Consider the following 18,586-nt stretch of genomic DNA (forward strand, 5'->3'; position numbering starts at 1 on the left):
GGCATTACTGTATGGCATTTTTAACATACGTGTTCATTTCCTCATATCGGCCAGCAATGAATAGATATGGGAAGAAGTTAAGAAACCAAGCAAGGAATCCAACAAGCATGCCAATGACAGCTTTGGAGAAGAATACACTAAAATGATTGCAAAAAGAGATGTGTAGTAAATGAAATTATTCCTATGTGCAGTACCTGATCAAGAAGCCCCAAGCTACAAGACAGTTGATGAAAAGTATGAGAAATATCAATATCAAAAAGTAGTCACTATGTTCAAATACCTGGACCTGTGTGTTGTTTAATGATAGCATCCAACTAAACATACACATTCTACATTATACCTTGATCAGTATAGCCATGAGGATAACAGTGATCAAGAGAAACAAGAATTGTTTGAGATACCAAGTGACCCACAAAATCCAGTTAGTTAATCCCATCATTTTCATCGATTCACGCATCCTTGTCTCCTTCTCAGATACCAGTTCCTACGTAAATTAGTGGGAGTCATACTATATACATTTCACTTCTTAAAAGTTAGCTTACATTTACTAAAATTCCAGCAGAGTAGATGAAGCTGAGTACAATCAACAATGGCATTATTGCATTAATTGACAGTAGAAAAGTGTTCTCTTCGTATGGGGGATAAGGAAATTGCTATGTACAAGATCACACACATTATCTTTAAGCAAACCAAATGCAATTTACCTTTGTGTTAACAGGAATTTCTTCAAAAGTATAATTGTTTGTCCTATTTTTGATCACCTGTCGTTCAATAATAGACATTCCTACAATATTCTGAATATGTAGAAATCCTTCACTCAGATATAGGCTAGAGATAAAAAATAACAATACATTGCGTGCATGTGTTAAATATATACAATTAATTATACATTAACAGCCTATAGTCATTAGTCTAAATATAGTCTAAATACAGTAAAATTTCAATGATTGTATTTTTGCATTCACTGATTAGTCAAATGGTTTACTTTGGAGTAACTCTGGGTCCAGGAACTTGAAATTGTGGCTGTGTATCACGTGTATTCCAAGTGTTTAAGTCATCTTCTCCATCTACTTCATGTGCTGGTCTGATGGTGTATTGCAAGTTCATACCATCAAGATTGTCAAACACAATACCTATGTGTGTACATGTAGAACATGATGGATCATAGACAATGATTTGCATATTATTACAGTAATTACAAGTAACGGGCAATTAGAAACTGGAAATGAAACAAGTTGATGCCATACTACTTCTAAAAACCATGCAGGCGCCATGCAGCTAGCTAACTCATCTGGAATTAACCAACTATGTATTACTATTTTATTATTTTAGCCAATAGGTTTTTGGTTTTGCAATAATACATAATTTGTAATCTTGGATTTTGTAATTCATGAAATTTTTGTGATTCTTCAATTACGTTACTATGCACTGCTAAGGAAGCGCTTGTTAGACAAACCACTTTTAACAACATATTACACACAGAAGTATCTTTTATAGTTTGACTATCATGTTTTTTTTTTTCCCTGAAAAGTCTGTCTAAAAAGCCTCAAAGCTGCTTTTCGCGTACATAAGGAATACACTCCCTTTCCAACTCAAAGGGATAGGCTATTCCTGGTAGTCTATGAGGCCTGCACCATTGTTTTTCAGTTGTTAAACGCGAAGGAAGGTAATTCACGAAGTCTGAGGAGGAAAGTCACCACACTTGTATTACAGACCACCAAAAAAGAAACCACCTCAAAGCAAAGTTTACCTGTGCGGACATAGGTAAATAGGTATCCACATACTTTACAAAAACAATTTCAGTAAACCAGGTGTGCACCCACAGCCAGACTTTGCCAGCTGTGGACATGCACCTGGTTTAAAAACAGACAATAGAAATGGTCAAATCTTCATAAACATGTATGCTAGAGTAAAACCTTGCTTAGTGGCCACCTCTTACATTACAAAACTGCATCTGTACAAAGTACAAAGACCATATGTAATGATACCATCAAGTAAGGTCCTAGACACATACTTCATGACCTCATTAATAAGGCTAACCCATTATAGTGGCCAGGTCTCATACGTGTCTAATTCATGATCTTACTAACAAGATCACCCCTAATTATAGTGACCATGTCAAACATGTAGGCTTCAGAGAAATATTAAAGAAAAAAAGCAGCTTGTAAGGAGATGACTAGCTTTTTTGAGCCAACCTACATACATAGGTCACTTAATTCATGAAGTACATAGCTGTTATTACAATAATGTCGTAAAAGGTGGCTCCTAAAATAAAGTGGTCTTATTTATTAATGAGGTCATTATAAGTATGCTTGTATATGCCTTAGCTATCTTTGGGACCTAATTGCAGTACAGAGGTAGTCTTTAAGCAAAGTTTTACTCTTTCATCACTTTTTAATGATTGCACCATTTAACAGCTTGGTAGTTATGGTATCATATCTGTTCACTGTAGAATTGCAAGCTCCAAAGCTGGCCATAGTCAAAAATTTGTGCTATTTTTTATCCGTCTTTTTTAACTGTGTTTGAATTTATTAAGACACACGGTAATGTGTTATGTGGCCAAGAAAACCACCACACCACATCAGGGGTATACAAGAAGTAAGGAAATGCAGTTTTTGCACATGTATATATAATCTTCTTGAAAGCACATCATTTTTGCTTTATAGCATAGGGCAGTCTACACACCAAGTTTGCTCCAGCCATTCCCAAAATATGGGCAGCCAAAGATTTTGAACTTTTCTTCTTAGGGCGTTTAAGATTTTCCTTCTTTTTAAATACTTTACATAAATCACTATAAAACACCCTTTGGCAAAATTTGGTGGTGTAGACAAAAAGCATATAAAGGGGAATTCGTGTTGTTGCTTAGTTACCACCTTTGATTTTACAATGTAATTAAGACTATTAATTTAGGGATCCAAGCAATAAAATGTAGTGAAACAAGAGAGACAATGAATGGCGCTATATAGCTGTGTTAGCCTACATTGAAATGATTTGGGGCAAGTCTCAGCAAAACCCTATCATAACTAGTATTATAAATAATTTTAAAATGAAGTAGGGATCTATGCTCAGTATGGCTTCACAGTATAAAGAAAATAGCACCCAAGAAGACTGGAGATAAATGGCAAAGGCAAGGACACACACACGCACACATACGCACACACGCATGCATGCGTGCACACAACACGTACAACAAACGACTTGCCATACGTACCATAGCCATTAATACAGGAGTCAATTCTGATAGTGTTGAGGGAGATTCCAAATGAATCTCGGATCTCTTGTCGCCATTCCCGTAGTAATCTGATCATTTCACTCTCAGTAGCTGCAGGCATTAGCTCAACTTGTGGAAACCGTCTCTGCACTCCTGCCATCACTTCATTTTCCTCTGTAACAATGTGCAGTATTGTAATACATACAATTACTTGTAATATATCCCTGTGCAATGTATACATGATATATCATGTATTTACTGGTTAAACACTGCAGCTTGAACAAAATGCATTAGGTATTTAGTAATTACAGTCACACATGACACGTTTGTAATTATACATGGCTTAGTGTACACACACACACACACACACACACACACACACACACACACACACACACACACACACACACACACACACACATACCAGTGCCATTGGGAGCATAGAAGAGAAGTGTTGAAACATGAGGTAATGTGATGGGATCCGGTTCAAAGGTCACTAAATAGCATACAAACATTGCAAAATTTAATGTTTATATATAGGTAAGGCCACATAAACTTTATTATTAACTTCTCATCCTCAAGGATTTTTGTACCACCGGTAGCTAAGTGTAACCATTCAGCACCTTTAAAAGTTGATAACTAGCTAGAGCAGTATAAGAAAACTACATTTTAGCTAGCTAATTTACTACTATTTCAGGATAAGAAAGTAATAATTTAGTTTATGTGGCATGATGGTGAGATTAAGTTACTTACCAAAGCACTTGTCTTCAATATCAAAGACTAAATGTCTATAGAAGTATTATTACACATAAACATATCACATGGTATAGTAGTACTGCATAGTAGGGACAGCAATGGTTTGTGAAAACCAACCATCAAAAACTAAACATGATATGAATGCATTGCCTCACTAAAATCAGTCTATATAAACCCACTAAATGGCCAAAACAATCCCAGTGAGTTGCTATAGAATTTTAAAAATCAGCAAAATTGTTGATTTTTCTGACTGACTGACTGACTGACTGACTGACTGACTGACTGACTGACTGACTGACTGACTGACTGACTGACACTGTTGTATTCAGACAGCGCTATAGGATAAACTAAGTCAACTAACTTTTTTTTTAAATTTTGTATATAGCAACTTATTGGAAGCATTTCAGGTCATACTAAAGGCACTTTTGGGCTTGGTTAATATGCCTAACCAATACTGCCAAGGTGCCATGAGGCTGATTTCTGGTCAATAGTTTTTTTGTGAGAAAGTGCAAGCCTCCATGGACCCAAATATACAGTGCTACTGTACTCTATCATATGTTAACAAGATATGATGGTAGCACCATACTGTATGCAGTATCCCCCCTTCAGAATGCCAAAAGGCACTTCTCGATGATTCTTTATGAAAGAATTGGGTGCATAGCTCTGGGCCTGTTTTTTTTTTTAATTAATTAAGTAATTAATTTATTAAGGCTTTACAGCACAAGTGCTGAAGGTCTGTAGGACACCTGGTCCTACAGCCTGTTTAAAGTTGTTACATAAAGTATATTTGAAAAGGTGAAGAAAGGAGAAAAAATCCATGACTGGACCTGGGTAGCCTTGAACCTGTAGCCACCCGATTAATGCTTGAATGCTTACAGGAGTCTGCCAGGTGGTCAGGATGCATGTTTTCTCCTTGTCAATTTCATGTATATGTATCCATAGGAACTCTAGAGAGTAATTTATTATCTCAAAGTACCCCATGTGTAACCAAATGGACATTTTGAAAAGGTTGAGAAAGGAGAAAAAATCCATGACTGGACCTGGGCAGCCTCGAACCTACCGAATGCCTAACTATGATGCCTTCAGACAAGTGTAACTCAATAATGCTAAGGCTATGGACTAGATTATTCCTCATTTCAGCCCGACAGGTGCCCTTAGCATACCACAGTATGTACAATGCATGCTTCATGAGCTTACCTGTGACATAAATGGTGTCGATTCGTGGTAGTCGCATGATGACTTCCCTATGTTTGCAACGGTAGCTTTCCATTGTGAATGGATTGGTTGCAGAGGTCCTACTTGTAGTTTGTAACGGGTATACAGTACAATGGCCACTTTGCTGTTTCAGTAATTGATAGTTGAGACACGCGTTCAAACAAAAACATAAAGCCTGGTGCCATTCTTTCTTCTAATGAGTATGCCCAGGTTTACCAGTCATAATAAAGTAAACGAACAAGTACAAGTTCAAATAGAGATAAAAGTAGTGAAACAGGAAGGTCGCTTATACCTGAAGACATACTAGTGGATATTTAATTCCTAATTCAGTCATAGGTATTTTAAGCTGAAGTTGTTTAAATGTCTGAACACCAGACTTAGAGATATAGTAATCACTTCAACTGTCAACAGGTTAGTGACGTTTATTGTGCAATGGCGGATCCAGGATGGGGCATTTGGGGCAAATCCCCCCCCTCTCCACCTTGTGGAGGAGCCAGCCATAAACAGCTAGTAAATTTTATGTCAGGCCAACCGAGATCAGTTTAAAACTTATGAAAATATGCACATTTTACTAGCATTTATTACAAATTCACCTGAGACCAAAGCGAACTGAAGTCAAACTAACTGTAAAATAGTCACCCAGCACCTTCGTGCGTACTAAGCGCCTCTAAAAATATTTATCGTGTTGCTGTTATTTAAGACATTCAGAGCCTTTTAAGGCTTCACAACCATCTGAAAAGGCCAAAATGGCAAATATCAACAGTGAGACACCACTAAGAGGTGATTATTTGCTGCCTTAAAAAAGCAGCACTGAACTATAGAGAATATGGTTCTCCCCATGCATGCAACCACCTACAACTTACCCTGTTTGTGCCCCTCCCCTAGCCAGCTCCTGGATCCGCCCCTGTTGTGTTATTATAAAACAGTACTACACTATTTATTTGTGAGGTATTTCACCTAGAGAGATATTATTTTGTACTTTAAAGATTTGTGGTTACCATTGTGTAAACATCAAAATCAAATTCCTGTTCCATAGCGAGTAATTTGATATATTTAATTTTACAGTTTATAAGCTATAGCAGTTTATAAGCAGTATATTGAGAGGATTAAATACAGTTCTCTTTGGCAGTTTGAAAAGTGACTATGGAGGTTACACAGTAAACAAGCATTAGTTTTATGAATGAAAATTGTAAAATTGCTAACTATAGCAACATGTGCAAGAATGATTTTTTTGAGATTAAAAGGATGCAACATACTTAAAGACCATCTGCACTCATACCCAAAAACTATAAATAAAACAGTTAATAAAATATTAGGCTGTTATTCTTTCTATCTACTACCTTGTTATTCACACATAACAGATCATTAAACCTACTCAATGTTCACACATTAAAGATATTCAATACATGTTGCACACAATTGTAAAAATGTGGTATGTTTAGTGTGGGTAGATGATTAAGTGTGGTAGTGATTGTATTGTAGTTGACATGATGACATCACAAGATGAACTAAAAAGGCCAAAAATGCCTTCAGGCGACCCCAAGTTTCTATGGAATATAATGAATTTTAGCCAAGCATAACTTGACAATGCATAAGGCTACGGGCTTGATTTTTTCACTGTTTGATTTTGCTTTGTACTGAGACATGCCTTTTTGCCAACCACAGTACATGCATCATGGACTTATCTTTGTCCTTCATTGCGTCCCAGTTCTTTTTGTTGACAATGCAAGGTATTGATGTGTGGTAGTACGATGCAGCTTCCCTGGCTGTGGTAGCTATTATGCTTATTGCGCATATTTTTTAGGCATTTCTCATACTGTTTTTCATTTGTATCGCTGTGTAACAAGCAGAACATAGGAAGCGTTATCAGTGGCCACTACACTTGATTGTTGGGGTACACGTTCTGATGCTAAATTAACTTTATCACATGCTTGGTGCCATTCGTTTGGTATGCACAAGTTTATTAGTCATAACTATGTTATAAAAAGGCAAGTAGAAGAATAAAAAAGAACTGTAGTGACACAAGGGAATAGCAAAAAGTGGTGAAATATACTAATGAATATTTTAATCAGTCATGGTTTATAGACTGAAGTATAGGGATTAAATGTCCATTAGTATACCTGCAGGTATAGGCAACCTCCCTTGTCCGACTACTCAGCTATTCCCTTGTTTCACTAGCGTAAGTCACCAATTATCAGCATCATTTTGTCAAGCAATTCCTCACTGCAATGACGTATGAACTTCCGGTTTGAACTATTCAATTGAGCAGTTCTTAGTCCCTTAGCACACCAAATTTAATTATTTCCCATAAGTGAGCATCGTGTTACAAGTGAAATCGTAAAGCTTGGCATGTGCCAATTATCAGCATGAGGTACCTCCGTGATTGACCAATTATCGGTAGAATGTGCGAATTCGTGAGTAACTCTCTGGCGCACCTTGTTAGCTCTTTGTGAAATTTCGAGTCTTTGGGTAACTCCATTTCACAGAAGATGAGGCCAGCCGTTTCAATTTGGATGCAAAAGTATACTGATTTGCAATTTCATGGACAGAACAATAATTACTAAATGAAAGTGATTTGTAAGAAATGTTTGAGAGGGTATAACAGCCCACAATGTTACTGGGTAGCTTATACTAGTCTGTACACTTTACAGGTGCCAATAATTGGTACCTGCCGATAATTGGTGATTTTGCTACTTTTAAATTCTTTGATCCCTTAAGTTTTCTAATTTGTGACTTAGTCTGGCAAAACTGGTCATATCGCCCACAACAGCAGGCATCACAAAGACAAAACTACATGAACACATTATCAGATTTCACTGTCACAACCAGCCTGGGTTAACTGGTCTACTTCTGCTGGCTGCTTTTTCCAAGCCCAGTGGCGAGCTGTACAAGCGGTCTTGGGCCTTAATGGAGCTCTGGCCAACAAAGAGATGGCTGTGTGTTGCTGTACAACTCCGTGGTGTTGGATGAAGACTAGTACTGTTCATTTACTTTCATTTCAGCCAGATTTGAGCCCTGACATATCAAAAACCTTGACACATTTACTGTACATTAAATTTTTACGAATTAAAAATTACAGAAAATAATGCTGTCTTTCAAACAACGCATCATAACTTCCACATACAGATGGGCTTGCATTTATCAGAATCATTGATAAATTATGCAATGAGTGATATGCAAGATTTTGTATAGCGACCAATGGAAAAGAGAGGAGAGAGCCTTGTACGGCGAATTTGTGCACCCAGGTACGAAATTATACTGTGAAAAAAACCTAGCTTGTTTTTTCACATATTTTGTGATGTATCTTTGTAGAATGGCCAGTTCAGCCATTTATTCAGGTGGATTCTTAATCTGTACGATTCAACTCATCAAATGAGACCAAGTTTAGTAGCGAATTTGGGTAAGGGCAACCCACTGTACTTTTGAGGTTTGCGTACTGAGGTAACGAATTTCTCCTATAGAAAATTGTATGGAGCACGCATTGTGGTGGAGTCAACTGTTAACAACTGCCACTATGAAAGTGTTACAACAAATGTTTGGATGGCATTGTATAGAGAACTTCAAGGGCTTCGTTTTTATGTATGGTTTGTTGGACAAATTATAGATTCTAACGAGTGCACTTTTACCTTATTTGTATATTACGCAAATACACGTATTTTCTATTGGGCAAGAAACAATGGCTGTTCAACAAAATTTAAACTGATCAGTGGGACCAAACTAATACTACAAAAAGGACATGAAGTAGTTTTTAGGCTGTTTTAATGCAGAATTAAGGTTAAAATTTAGTGCTTTGTAAAATTTTCCAAATGTTACAATTTCCATTAGCCTTTTAATTTTGATATGATGGTCCATATAACTTGGTTTCATTCATTCCTTCACCTTCCTATTCCATTTCCTTTCATTAACTCCTTGCCCTCTCACCGCCCCCACCACCACCCATTGTACAGCTCGCCTGATACAGTCGGGCCATGGTCAACCTCATTAAAACTAAAATGGCAGGAAACTTGGCTGTTGGCTACTTGTTCAGTGGATGGTATTAAAGGTAAGGAATTGGTGAAAACATGTGAAAATTTCGTACACGTAACTAAAGCCATTGGCGAGCTACAACACTTTGAAAACTTAAAACCGGCGTACTTGTAAATAGGCGATAAGCCCGGTTTTGTCAGGCCAGGTTACATTTATGCAAGGCCAAACTAAGGAGTGACATCACATAGCAGTATACAACACTAATTCTCAGTGTAAATTCATTAACTTTCTGTCTATCTCGTGATCCAGCTTTGACTTATGTAATTCGATGCGTGTGAGCAGGTACTAGTATCTAAGAAAGCCACGCCTTATCCCTAAACTAGCTGTTTACATGCACTGTTCAGTGCAAGCAATTGGAGATTACCAAGCACCTCCAATCTTTATCTACACCAGCAATACTTTGATACTGATTCTGATGCAACTCCCTCAACTGCAGCGCTCTCACTGGCAGTTCAGCACCACCGGCTATAACATTAGCTATAGCTTGGGGTATAGCTAGACTTGGTCCACATCGTCGCACTGGGCTTGTATTCAAACCAGAGCCTGCGATATATTATTTTATTATTATCAATTTTGTCAAAATGACAGGGTCGTACAGAAGGACAAGCCCGCAAACGTACTCCCCACAATTAAACATACATACAGTAACATTAAATGCACACGAATACAATAACTAAGACGAGACAGATAGCTAATAACAGAGCAATACACAACAGGACAAAAAAGAGAAAGTTATTTGAATAGAAATCGGCGAAGGGCAGCACGGAATACATCCTTGGATACATCCACTGAACAGATCATTTATAGCTTACGTACTTTAGAACGATCACCAGTACTACGGCTAGTAGGGGTAGTATCAGTTCAAACCCTGTTCCGATTGGTCGCCGTATCTATAAAAAAAACAACAAATAAAAGTAAGAAATCGACTTGGACGCTATATGTACCATAGATACTATAGTACACATGCACTGCACAAACTTGATGGCGCTTTAATAGCAATGAATCTCCTCGAACTGAATTCAAACTTACTTGCAGGATGAAGTTCTTCCATAGCAGAAGATAAAATTGCCTAAAATTAGCAGCACAGTCACATAACATTTTCGCTCTCGAGAAGCAATAGCTCGAGGCGGACAACGAACGAACACGCCCTAAATAAATGTGCACGTGATTGTACATGCAGTACAAATACACGCCCTTACAGTCTATTTCCGGTTGGTTGACTATCGTGGATTGCGCATCCGTTGTCATAATTTTTTTTTGGATTCGACCAAATAGCCAATCAAATGTGAGGACTTCCATTCAAATTTCGTTTTCATTGGCCCATTTTCACGTGACACCATAGACAGTGGTGACTACGGATGTGCAATCCGCGATACAGAAAAACAAAGTGTTAAAAGTCACGTGCTTCAAAGTTTTTTTTTTTTTTTTTAATTTTTTTTTTTTTTTTAGATAAAACAGTACATAATAAACAAAAACAAATTATCTTACATATGGGCCTCAGCGACCTGCACTGCAATCGGTGCCTCAGCAATGGGACAGCGCAAACTGGACCTGGCACCGCGAATGCACATAATTGCAGACCTCAACAAAGAGAAACTCAATTTGCATCTCAGCCATCCCATCACTATTCCGTAGGAAAGACTGTGCTTTGCACTCAAAAGGTTGGCCAATCTCTTATAAAACTGAGTAGCAGCATCACCCATTCCACCAGTAGTGGTAAAAATTAAGGGAGTAAATGAGGCATTCTCTACTTCATGAACCCGTTGTTGGTATTCACGTCTCTTTTCCTTGTCATGACGTCGGTATGCAGAGTGTAGGGGTTGATTTGAGGGTGCACTAGGGTTAAAAATTCTGACATCAAAGTATGACCTCTCAAACCGTCCTCCCCAAAAACCATTAGCTGCAATGTCAAGCCTTGCGTTATCATCACGATTAGCTGTTTTGTATTGAAGGGTCTCACCAGAAAGAGGCTGAAGGTGGGGTTCAGTGACAACATTGTTACAGACCTCGGAAAGTAAATTGGCAGTTAGATCACGCACTTCATTATGTCTCAGAGAAGGAAACCCACCCTTTGGGCAAGACAGAGCATGTTCTATGGTAAAAGAGTGACCACAGGCACAGGAAGTAGGGCAGGCAGATGGTAGCCAATGATAGCGAAGCGCAATTGCATCACGAAAAGCAGTTTTATGAAGCACAAAATTATGCGACTTCAATGGAAGACAAGAGAGCCAATTCGATGCACCCTTCTCCTGAGCCAACATGACTGAGGAACGCATGCTAGGAGGAAGTTCATCGAACAAATGATTGGCAGATTGAAGTTGCTCTTGATGGCTCCTAGAGTGAATCTTGGATCGCAACTGAACCTGTGCATCAAGACAGTCACCTAGTTGATGTACCTGAGAGATAATCAAGCCAACGAGACCAGCATTTACTTCTACAGAACAGGAACGCTGCTGTGACACAACAATCGAAGGATCAAACACACCAAGGCCTCCTAGCCGCACAGGCAAGGCAAATAGCTTTCTCTCAACATCACCAGGGACAGTTCGACCCAATAGACTAGGAAGGAAAACAGATTTAACAAAATGTTCAAGAGGAAGGAAAAGGTCTGTAGAACAAGAAGAAACACGAAAAAAATAGTTCCATCGGAAAGAGAGACCATGACAAAAAGCAGCATAGGAAGCATGAGGTTGTGTTTCGGCAAAGAGGCTCAAGGTCTTAAGATCATCAATCCAGCCATCCACTTTACGTCTCAAAAATAGCTGTTCAAAGGCAGGAGTGCCAATTACACCTCCCAGATAACGGTGTCCTTCAGCAGTAACCTGAATGTCACAGTCTCCAAAAATTGTTCTAGCATCAGTTAAAACAGTTTCCTTGACTATCAAGATAGTTTTAGTAGCATTTGGAAAATAGCCATAACGGGGCCCTACGGAAGATAACAAGTCCCACCACTGCTTAAGCTTGGAAAGCTTGCCACCAGCAGCAGAGTCATCAGCATACCAGCACTGCTTTACTAGACCAGTAAGACGAGAAATCAAGGGCAAAGTACCGATAGTGTACATAGCCATAGCGAGAGGATCACCCTGGGTAGTCCCTTCACTAGAAAAGATGGTACGACCTCCAGTAAACAAAAAAGCATCAGTACGATAAGTGTTAATTAAAATGGGAGCAAGAGAAGGGCAGAGGACCTCAACGTTTCGGAGTGTTACTTGACGATTTAACTCATTGAAGGCATTCTTAGCATCAACAAGGAGAACACCATCAACCTCAGGCAAGTCAAATATTTGTTTCATTGCATGGACAGCAGCTTCACAACCACCCATTTGACCAGCACATAATTGAGAGGATCCTGCAGCCTGCTGTAAATCACGCCTTATAATTCTCATCACAGCTTTTCCAATAATTCTTCGCAAAACTTCACCCACACCAATAGGGCGAACACCAGGACGCTTGTCAAGAGGAATTAGGCGACAAGCACAGTAAGCAGATAAATATTTTGAATTAACATAAGAGGTGGAAATACGATGGGCAAAAGTAGAAACAGCTGCACATAAGTCATTAGAAGCATCACCAAACGCTGTACAAAGATGTCTCCAAGCATGAGCATCAAGACCAGAAGGGCCTGCAGAGCCACTTATCTGCATGACCACTGATTTAATTAAAGCAGCATCTAAGCCATCAAATAGAACTGGATGAAACGATTGAGAGGAGTCAACGGGATCAAGTATAGCATCAGGGTCTGCAGCACGACCATGAGGATGTTTTTCATGCAATACATCAAACACAGTTTTGGGAGAACCATCAGACAAGGAACCCACTACATGATCCAAGTTAAGAGGGCCACAGTCACAAGAAGGAGACAGACAGCGAAGAGCAGCATTAAGCGAAGAGCAGCAAAGAGCATTCGCACGTAAGCCAAATGCGAAGAGCAGCACGTGCTTCAAAGTAGCCAATGAGATCAGCAGCCTTCAGTTTAAACTAGCGCCGTCCGTCTGGTGTGAAATTTCATTGGTTATTTCTATTCACGTGATATTTTCGCATTTGGCTTACGTGGACAACCAGCCTGAAATAGACTGTATTGAGGGCGTGCATGGGTGCAGTACAAAGTCGGCTTTATTTCACGCATCCAGAAGGTTAATTGCTACAAAGTACTGAGACAAGTTAGGAGACGGAGGTCAGTGCTGCTCTTTATCACGGGATAGATGGACTGCTCTTGCCACTGATTTTCCGTGAAGCACAGAAATACTCAAGGGCGAGGCAGCCTCAGTAGCCATTTCACATAGATATGTAACTCAGTACGTAGCTATATATAGTTTTTGGTGCCGGCTATGAGGTGGTAAGGCTCGAGGTCTGGTGGGGTGGGCATGCCCCCAGGAAAATTTTGAAACTGCACATTCTGAGATGTTATCTGGAGGAAGTTTTGGGCTGGAGTACTGTGTGAAAGGTGCTAGCTAGGTAGCTAGCTGGCCTGACAAGTGTTCACTGATAAAGCTTGACGGTCAGTGCATGATCAAAAAGTACCTGTTTAGCACTTAAATCTTACCATTGGAGTTTATTAGTAAGAGATAAACTGCAAGTAATGTTTCCAAAGTAGAAACAAAGCCAAACGGCCAAATCTTGACGCAATCAGGAAAGATATGATAGATTTGTACTATACTTATATCTCGGCTGACCCTTATTCTAGGACTGTGGAGGAGAATTGGCAATTATTCAAGACAAGTTTACTAGAAAGTATTACCAAGTATGTACCACAAAAAGCCATCAGAAACCGGAAAAGCTTGCCCTGGATAAACCATGACATTAAACATTGTATGAAACAAAGGAAACGCCTTTATAATCGTGCAAAAAAAACTAATAAACATGAAGACTGGGATGCATATCGTTCAGCAAGAAACGAAGTGAATGGTAAACTGGAGTTAGCACACTCTTCCTACTGTAGAAGAATGTTTGATGATTCTTTTTCTGGCAATTGCAGACAGTTTTGGAAGTACATCAAAGCCAAACGCAAAGATTCATCAGGAATTTCTCCTTTACTTGTGAATGGTTCCATAGTATCTGATTCACAGGGAAAAGCTGCTGCTTTAAGTGATCAATTCCAGTCTGTATTTACCCTAGAGGACACATCAAATATACCTAAATTGGATGATAACAGTTTTGTTACTCCTATGCCAGCAATTTCTTTTTCAACCAGTGGTATACAAACTTTGTTACATAACCTTGACCCAAACAAGGCTCAAGGTCCCGATAAGATTGCCCCCTTTGTGTTAAAGAACTGTGCTGCAGAAATAGCTCCTATATTAGAAATTATTTTTAAACAGTCACTAAACTCAGGGGTTCTCCCTTCTGACTGGCTTACTGCAAATGTCTGTCCTGTCTTTAAGAAAGGTAACCGTAATACGCCATCTAATTATCGTCCCATTTCCTTAACATCATCTTGTTGTAAGATAATGGAACATATAATATTTCACTCTATAATGGATCATGTTCAACATAATAACATTTTAATTGATAATCAACATGGATTTAGGTCAGGATTTTCCTGCCAAACACAATTAATCTCGCTGGTAGAAGATATATCTCATGCAATGGACAATGGATTTCAGACAGATGTGATACTATTGGATTTTAGTAAAGCTTTTGACACTGTCCCTCACATACGTCTCCTTAATAAACTCAAAAATTGTAAAATTGATAATCTTATTATGACTTGGATCAAATCCTGGCTCATCCAACGCACACAATCTGTCGTTGTAGATGGTACTAGTTCCTCACCGGTTTCCGTACTATCAGGTGTGCCTCAAGGGACTGTCTTGGGTCCCTTATTGTTTTTATTATACATTAACGATATTGCAAATAGAGTGTCATCTTCAATTCGTCTGTTTGCTGATGACTGCATCTTATACAGAGTTATTAAGTGTGAAAATGATTCTATTATCCTTCAGCGTGATCTTGATCTATTATCTCAGTGGGCAACACTTTGGCAAATGAAGTTCAACGTATCTAAGTGTGTACTAATTCGATGCTCTCGATCACTTGATCCATTTCAATATGACTACCAACTACATAATCATATTCTAGAAGTAAGAGATGAGCATTTGTATTTGGGTGTCCTGTTACACGAATCCCTATCATGGTCTAATCATATTACTAGAACTGTTGCAAAAGCATCACAATTATTCAACTTTTTAAGACGAAACTTGAGTAACTGTTCTCCCTCAGTTAAAGCCACTGCCTACCTTACTATAGTTCGTCCTGTTTTAGAGTATGCAGCATCAGTATGGGACCCATACCAACAAAATGACATCTTGTCCCTAGAAAAGGTCCAACGTAGAGCTGCTCGGTGGGCACTGTCTGACTATAATAGACTTAGCAGTGTAACTGATATGCTAGAGATTTTGGGTTGGCCGTCACTTGAATCTAGACGAAGAATTGGTCGACTACAAACATTTTATAAAGGAATCAACAACTTATCAGGATTATCCATTCCACCATATTTCTTGCCAACTCAACGATCCACCAGACACCACCACACTCACCACTTTATCCAACCCAGTACACGGTCCAGTTATTATCAACATGCTTTTTTTCCAAGAACAATCAAAGATTGGAACAGCTTGCCAGTATCTGTCATAGAATCAGAAAACATAGATACATTTACTAATTACTTATTGTCTATCTAATTGTTTGCTGTATATCTTATGTGTATGTGTGATTTCTTTGGGGTGTTGATCGCCCCCTGGGCGCATCGGCAATTGCCGTCTGCCCAGTAACAATAAATAATAATAATAATAAAAATCTAAACATAATGACAATTATTTTTAGAGGCGCTTAATACGGACGTGGTCCACATTTTAATTTATTAATGCTTTACAGCCCAAGTGCTGAAGGTCTGTGGTCCTACAGCTTGCTCAAAGACTTTAGCTACATAAGGTGTGTTTGAAAAGTTGGAGAAAGGAGAAAAAATCCATGACTGGACCTAGGTAGCCTCGAACCTGCAGCCATCCGATTTACGCTCGAACGCTTACAGCATAGATAATATCAAGAGTTCATAATATATATACTAAGGAGAGTATCCTACTCTCATATACCCCTGTAGAAAGGCGTATCGTGAAGTTATGATGTAACGACAAGATGTTGTGGTTTGTGACGTACAGGAAGCCGTAAAAAATGCAAGAATCGTTAGCATCGTTTCACACTTGCGACGCTCAGGATAGCCGTATTCGCGAATGGCCTAGTAAGAAACGCCTACGAAGCGGTCTTAACCCATGAAGGAACGATTGTAGTTGGGTGAGAAACGCTTAGAGCTGGAGTTAATTTGGTTGCTAGCGACGTTGGTAGGCACGCGTTCAATCGATACCATGTTCAACTAATGACATCATTAATTATACAAAGAAAAACGGGCGAACTCAGAAGTGTTACGTCATAACTTCACGATACGCCTTTCTACAGGGGTATATGAGAGTAGGATACTCTCCTTAGTATATATATTATGAACTCTTGATAATATCTATGCTTACAGGAGTCTACCAGGTGGTCAGGATGTTTTCTCCATGTTATTTTCATGTAATTATATCCATAGGAATTCTAGAGAGTAACTCATTATTTCTAAGTACCCCAAGTAGAACCAAATGGACACTAGTTCAAGTTATTTATTACGCATATTTATTAATGCTTTACAGCACAAGTGCTGAAGGTCTGTAGGACACCTGGTCCTACAGCCTGTTGTAGGACCAGGTGACGTGAAACTGTTCTGAGTGACAAACAGGTTAAATAAGTGTTGTTGTTGCCATTAAATATATGCGAAGTATTCCATGTTCACTACTTTTAGTTTTATCAAGTTCGCAAGTTTTTTTAATTTCAGCCAAAAAGTGGTGAGGCTCTGGCCTCACTGGTTGCACCTACTCTGCATGACGCCCTTGTATGGATGGGTCCCTTGATATGGAGGGTGTGAAGACCCATAGAGACAGATATAGCTAATCAGTTAATAGCTAGCTAGTTTATAGTCTAGACAACACTAATTACAAATTAAACAGAATAATTATAGTGAATTTTTGTTGGTTCATCAGTGTCCAATCATCCCATTGCAAGTTTCACAATTATTATTGATGCAAGCTCATTTTTTTTTCAGTTTTAGTGTCATGTCCTAGTGACTAATATCTGAAAATGCACGCACAATGATCATACATTCATGGATTTTTTCTCTTCTTTCAAACAGAAGTACATCTTTAAAACAGGCTGAAGGTCCAGGTGTCCTACAGACCTTCAGCACTTATGCTGTACAGCCTTAATAAATATCAAAGTTACAAACCACAGGAAATTGTGACACGATCACATCATTTATATAAGGGATAATATCCCACTATAATCAATTCTTATACATAGTGATGATTTCACACTACTGCAGTGATAGCATGATTGATAAATTGCACAACTCCAATATACAATAGAATTTGACAATAAATTACGTCTACAAAGGTTGATATACTATTAGAATGAAAGCACACACTCAAATATATACACTACTCTAAATACCTACAGAACTATATACAAAGTTTAGTATGAACAAGTAGTCAGTCTAAATATATACATACTAACAAGGTGTTCATTGCTCAATCACTGTTCTTCAAATAGTTGGTCCCGAGCAAAGTTGAGGAACACCTGTACAAAACATGAAGTGTTGTTGTATATTATTCATCAGATCTCACTTGTTCCAGAGTGGTTTGACTAACACTGTAGTCCACTATCAACAGACGAATCTTGTTCTCCTCCAGCTTACGGAAGAGATAGGACCAGGTCAAGTTTTGTCCTTCCAGCTGGTAAGAGATAGCTCCCTACAATAATAAACACAATGGCTGATGAACCATAGAACACAAATCAAAACCTGATGCTCTTCAAGAAGAGTACAACTCTCAAAATTCTCTTTAATAAAGGTGTGAAATATAGCATTAGCTGATGGAGGTTGAAATGAAACGAAATTTTCCGATGTAGGGGAAACAACAGGAGAAGTAGGCGCATGAGGTCGCTCTAGTGAAGGAGAACTGGTGTCTATATCTTCTAGTGTGATTTGCCTGGTCAAAAATTTTGATCCAAGTATTGATCCTCCTTGGCGAAAGCTTGATCTTCCTCGTGCCAAGACATGCTCAGACACTGCACCAATGAAATCCCCGGGTGACCCAATCTTTACATGAAGAGTAAATCCCTTCCCAAATCTGATAAATTATCAACTGCTAAAGCAAATACATGAACACTAAGTTACTGACTTAGTTTTGAGATGCTGTATTCCACCGAGACACTTGAATCCTCCATTTACCATGATAGCTAGTCTAGTACACAAAGCCTCACACTCTTCCATACTACAGTAGGACAACACAATCAGGA

At 38.7% G+C, this 18,586-nt stretch overlaps 3 protein-coding genes across 3 annotated transcripts in view; all 3 read right to left on the reverse strand.

Annotated features, from left to right (window-relative positions):
• LOC136249834 (phospholipid-transporting ATPase ABCA3-like) overlaps positions 1 to 10,364 on the reverse strand; it is a 46,102-nt gene extending 35,738 nt beyond the window's left edge. The window contains exons 1-11 of the mRNA XM_066041960.1: positions 10,238 to 10,364; positions 10,025 to 10,098; positions 3,965 to 3,999; positions 3,636 to 3,707; positions 3,212 to 3,385; positions 986 to 1,133; positions 705 to 828; positions 543 to 653; positions 341 to 484; positions 195 to 286; positions 30 to 137 (exon numbers count right to left, since the gene is read on the reverse strand). Coding sequence (XP_065898032.1) covers positions 30 to 137; positions 195 to 286; positions 341 to 484; positions 543 to 653; positions 705 to 828; positions 986 to 1,133; positions 3,212 to 3,385; positions 3,636 to 3,707; positions 3,965 to 3,999; positions 10,025 to 10,098; positions 10,238 to 10,306 — 1,151 coding nt within the window. The 5' untranslated portion in view covers positions 10,307 to 10,364. The remainder of the gene's footprint in view (positions 1 to 29; positions 138 to 194; positions 287 to 340; positions 485 to 542; positions 654 to 704; positions 829 to 985; positions 1,134 to 3,211; positions 3,386 to 3,635; positions 3,708 to 3,964; positions 4,000 to 10,024; positions 10,099 to 10,237) is intronic.
• Positions 10,365 to 12,068: 1,704 nt separating this feature from the next.
• LOC136248371 (uncharacterized) lies at positions 12,069 to 13,482 on the reverse strand. Its single transcript, XM_066040155.1, has 3 exons — positions 13,455 to 13,482; positions 12,139 to 13,025; positions 12,069 to 12,086 (listed from the first exon to the last, which is right to left on the reverse strand). Exons 1-3 carry the CDS (start codon positions 13,480 to 13,482, stop codon positions 12,069 to 12,071), a joined length of 933 nt encoding a protein of 310 aa, XP_065896227.1.
• Positions 13,483 to 17,669: 4,187 nt separating this feature from the next.
• Positions 17,670 to 18,586, reverse strand: part of LOC136249832 (phospholipid-transporting ATPase ABCA3-like) — a 70,956-nt gene continuing 70,039 nt past the window's right edge. The window contains exons 41-44 of the mRNA XM_066041957.1: positions 18,469 to 18,561; positions 18,090 to 18,417; positions 17,914 to 18,039; positions 17,670 to 17,866 (exon numbers count right to left, since the gene is read on the reverse strand). Coding sequence (XP_065898029.1) covers positions 17,822 to 17,866; positions 17,914 to 18,039; positions 18,090 to 18,417; positions 18,469 to 18,561 — 592 coding nt within the window. The 3' untranslated portion in view covers positions 17,670 to 17,821. The remainder of the gene's footprint in view (positions 17,867 to 17,913; positions 18,040 to 18,089; positions 18,418 to 18,468; positions 18,562 to 18,586) is intronic.

The sequence above is a fragment of the Dysidea avara genome, chromosome 3 (genome assembly GCF_963678975.1).
Source record: "Dysidea avara chromosome 3, odDysAvar1.4, whole genome shotgun sequence".
Taxonomy (NCBI): Eukaryota; Metazoa; Porifera; class Demospongiae; order Dictyoceratida; family Dysideidae; genus Dysidea; species Dysidea avara.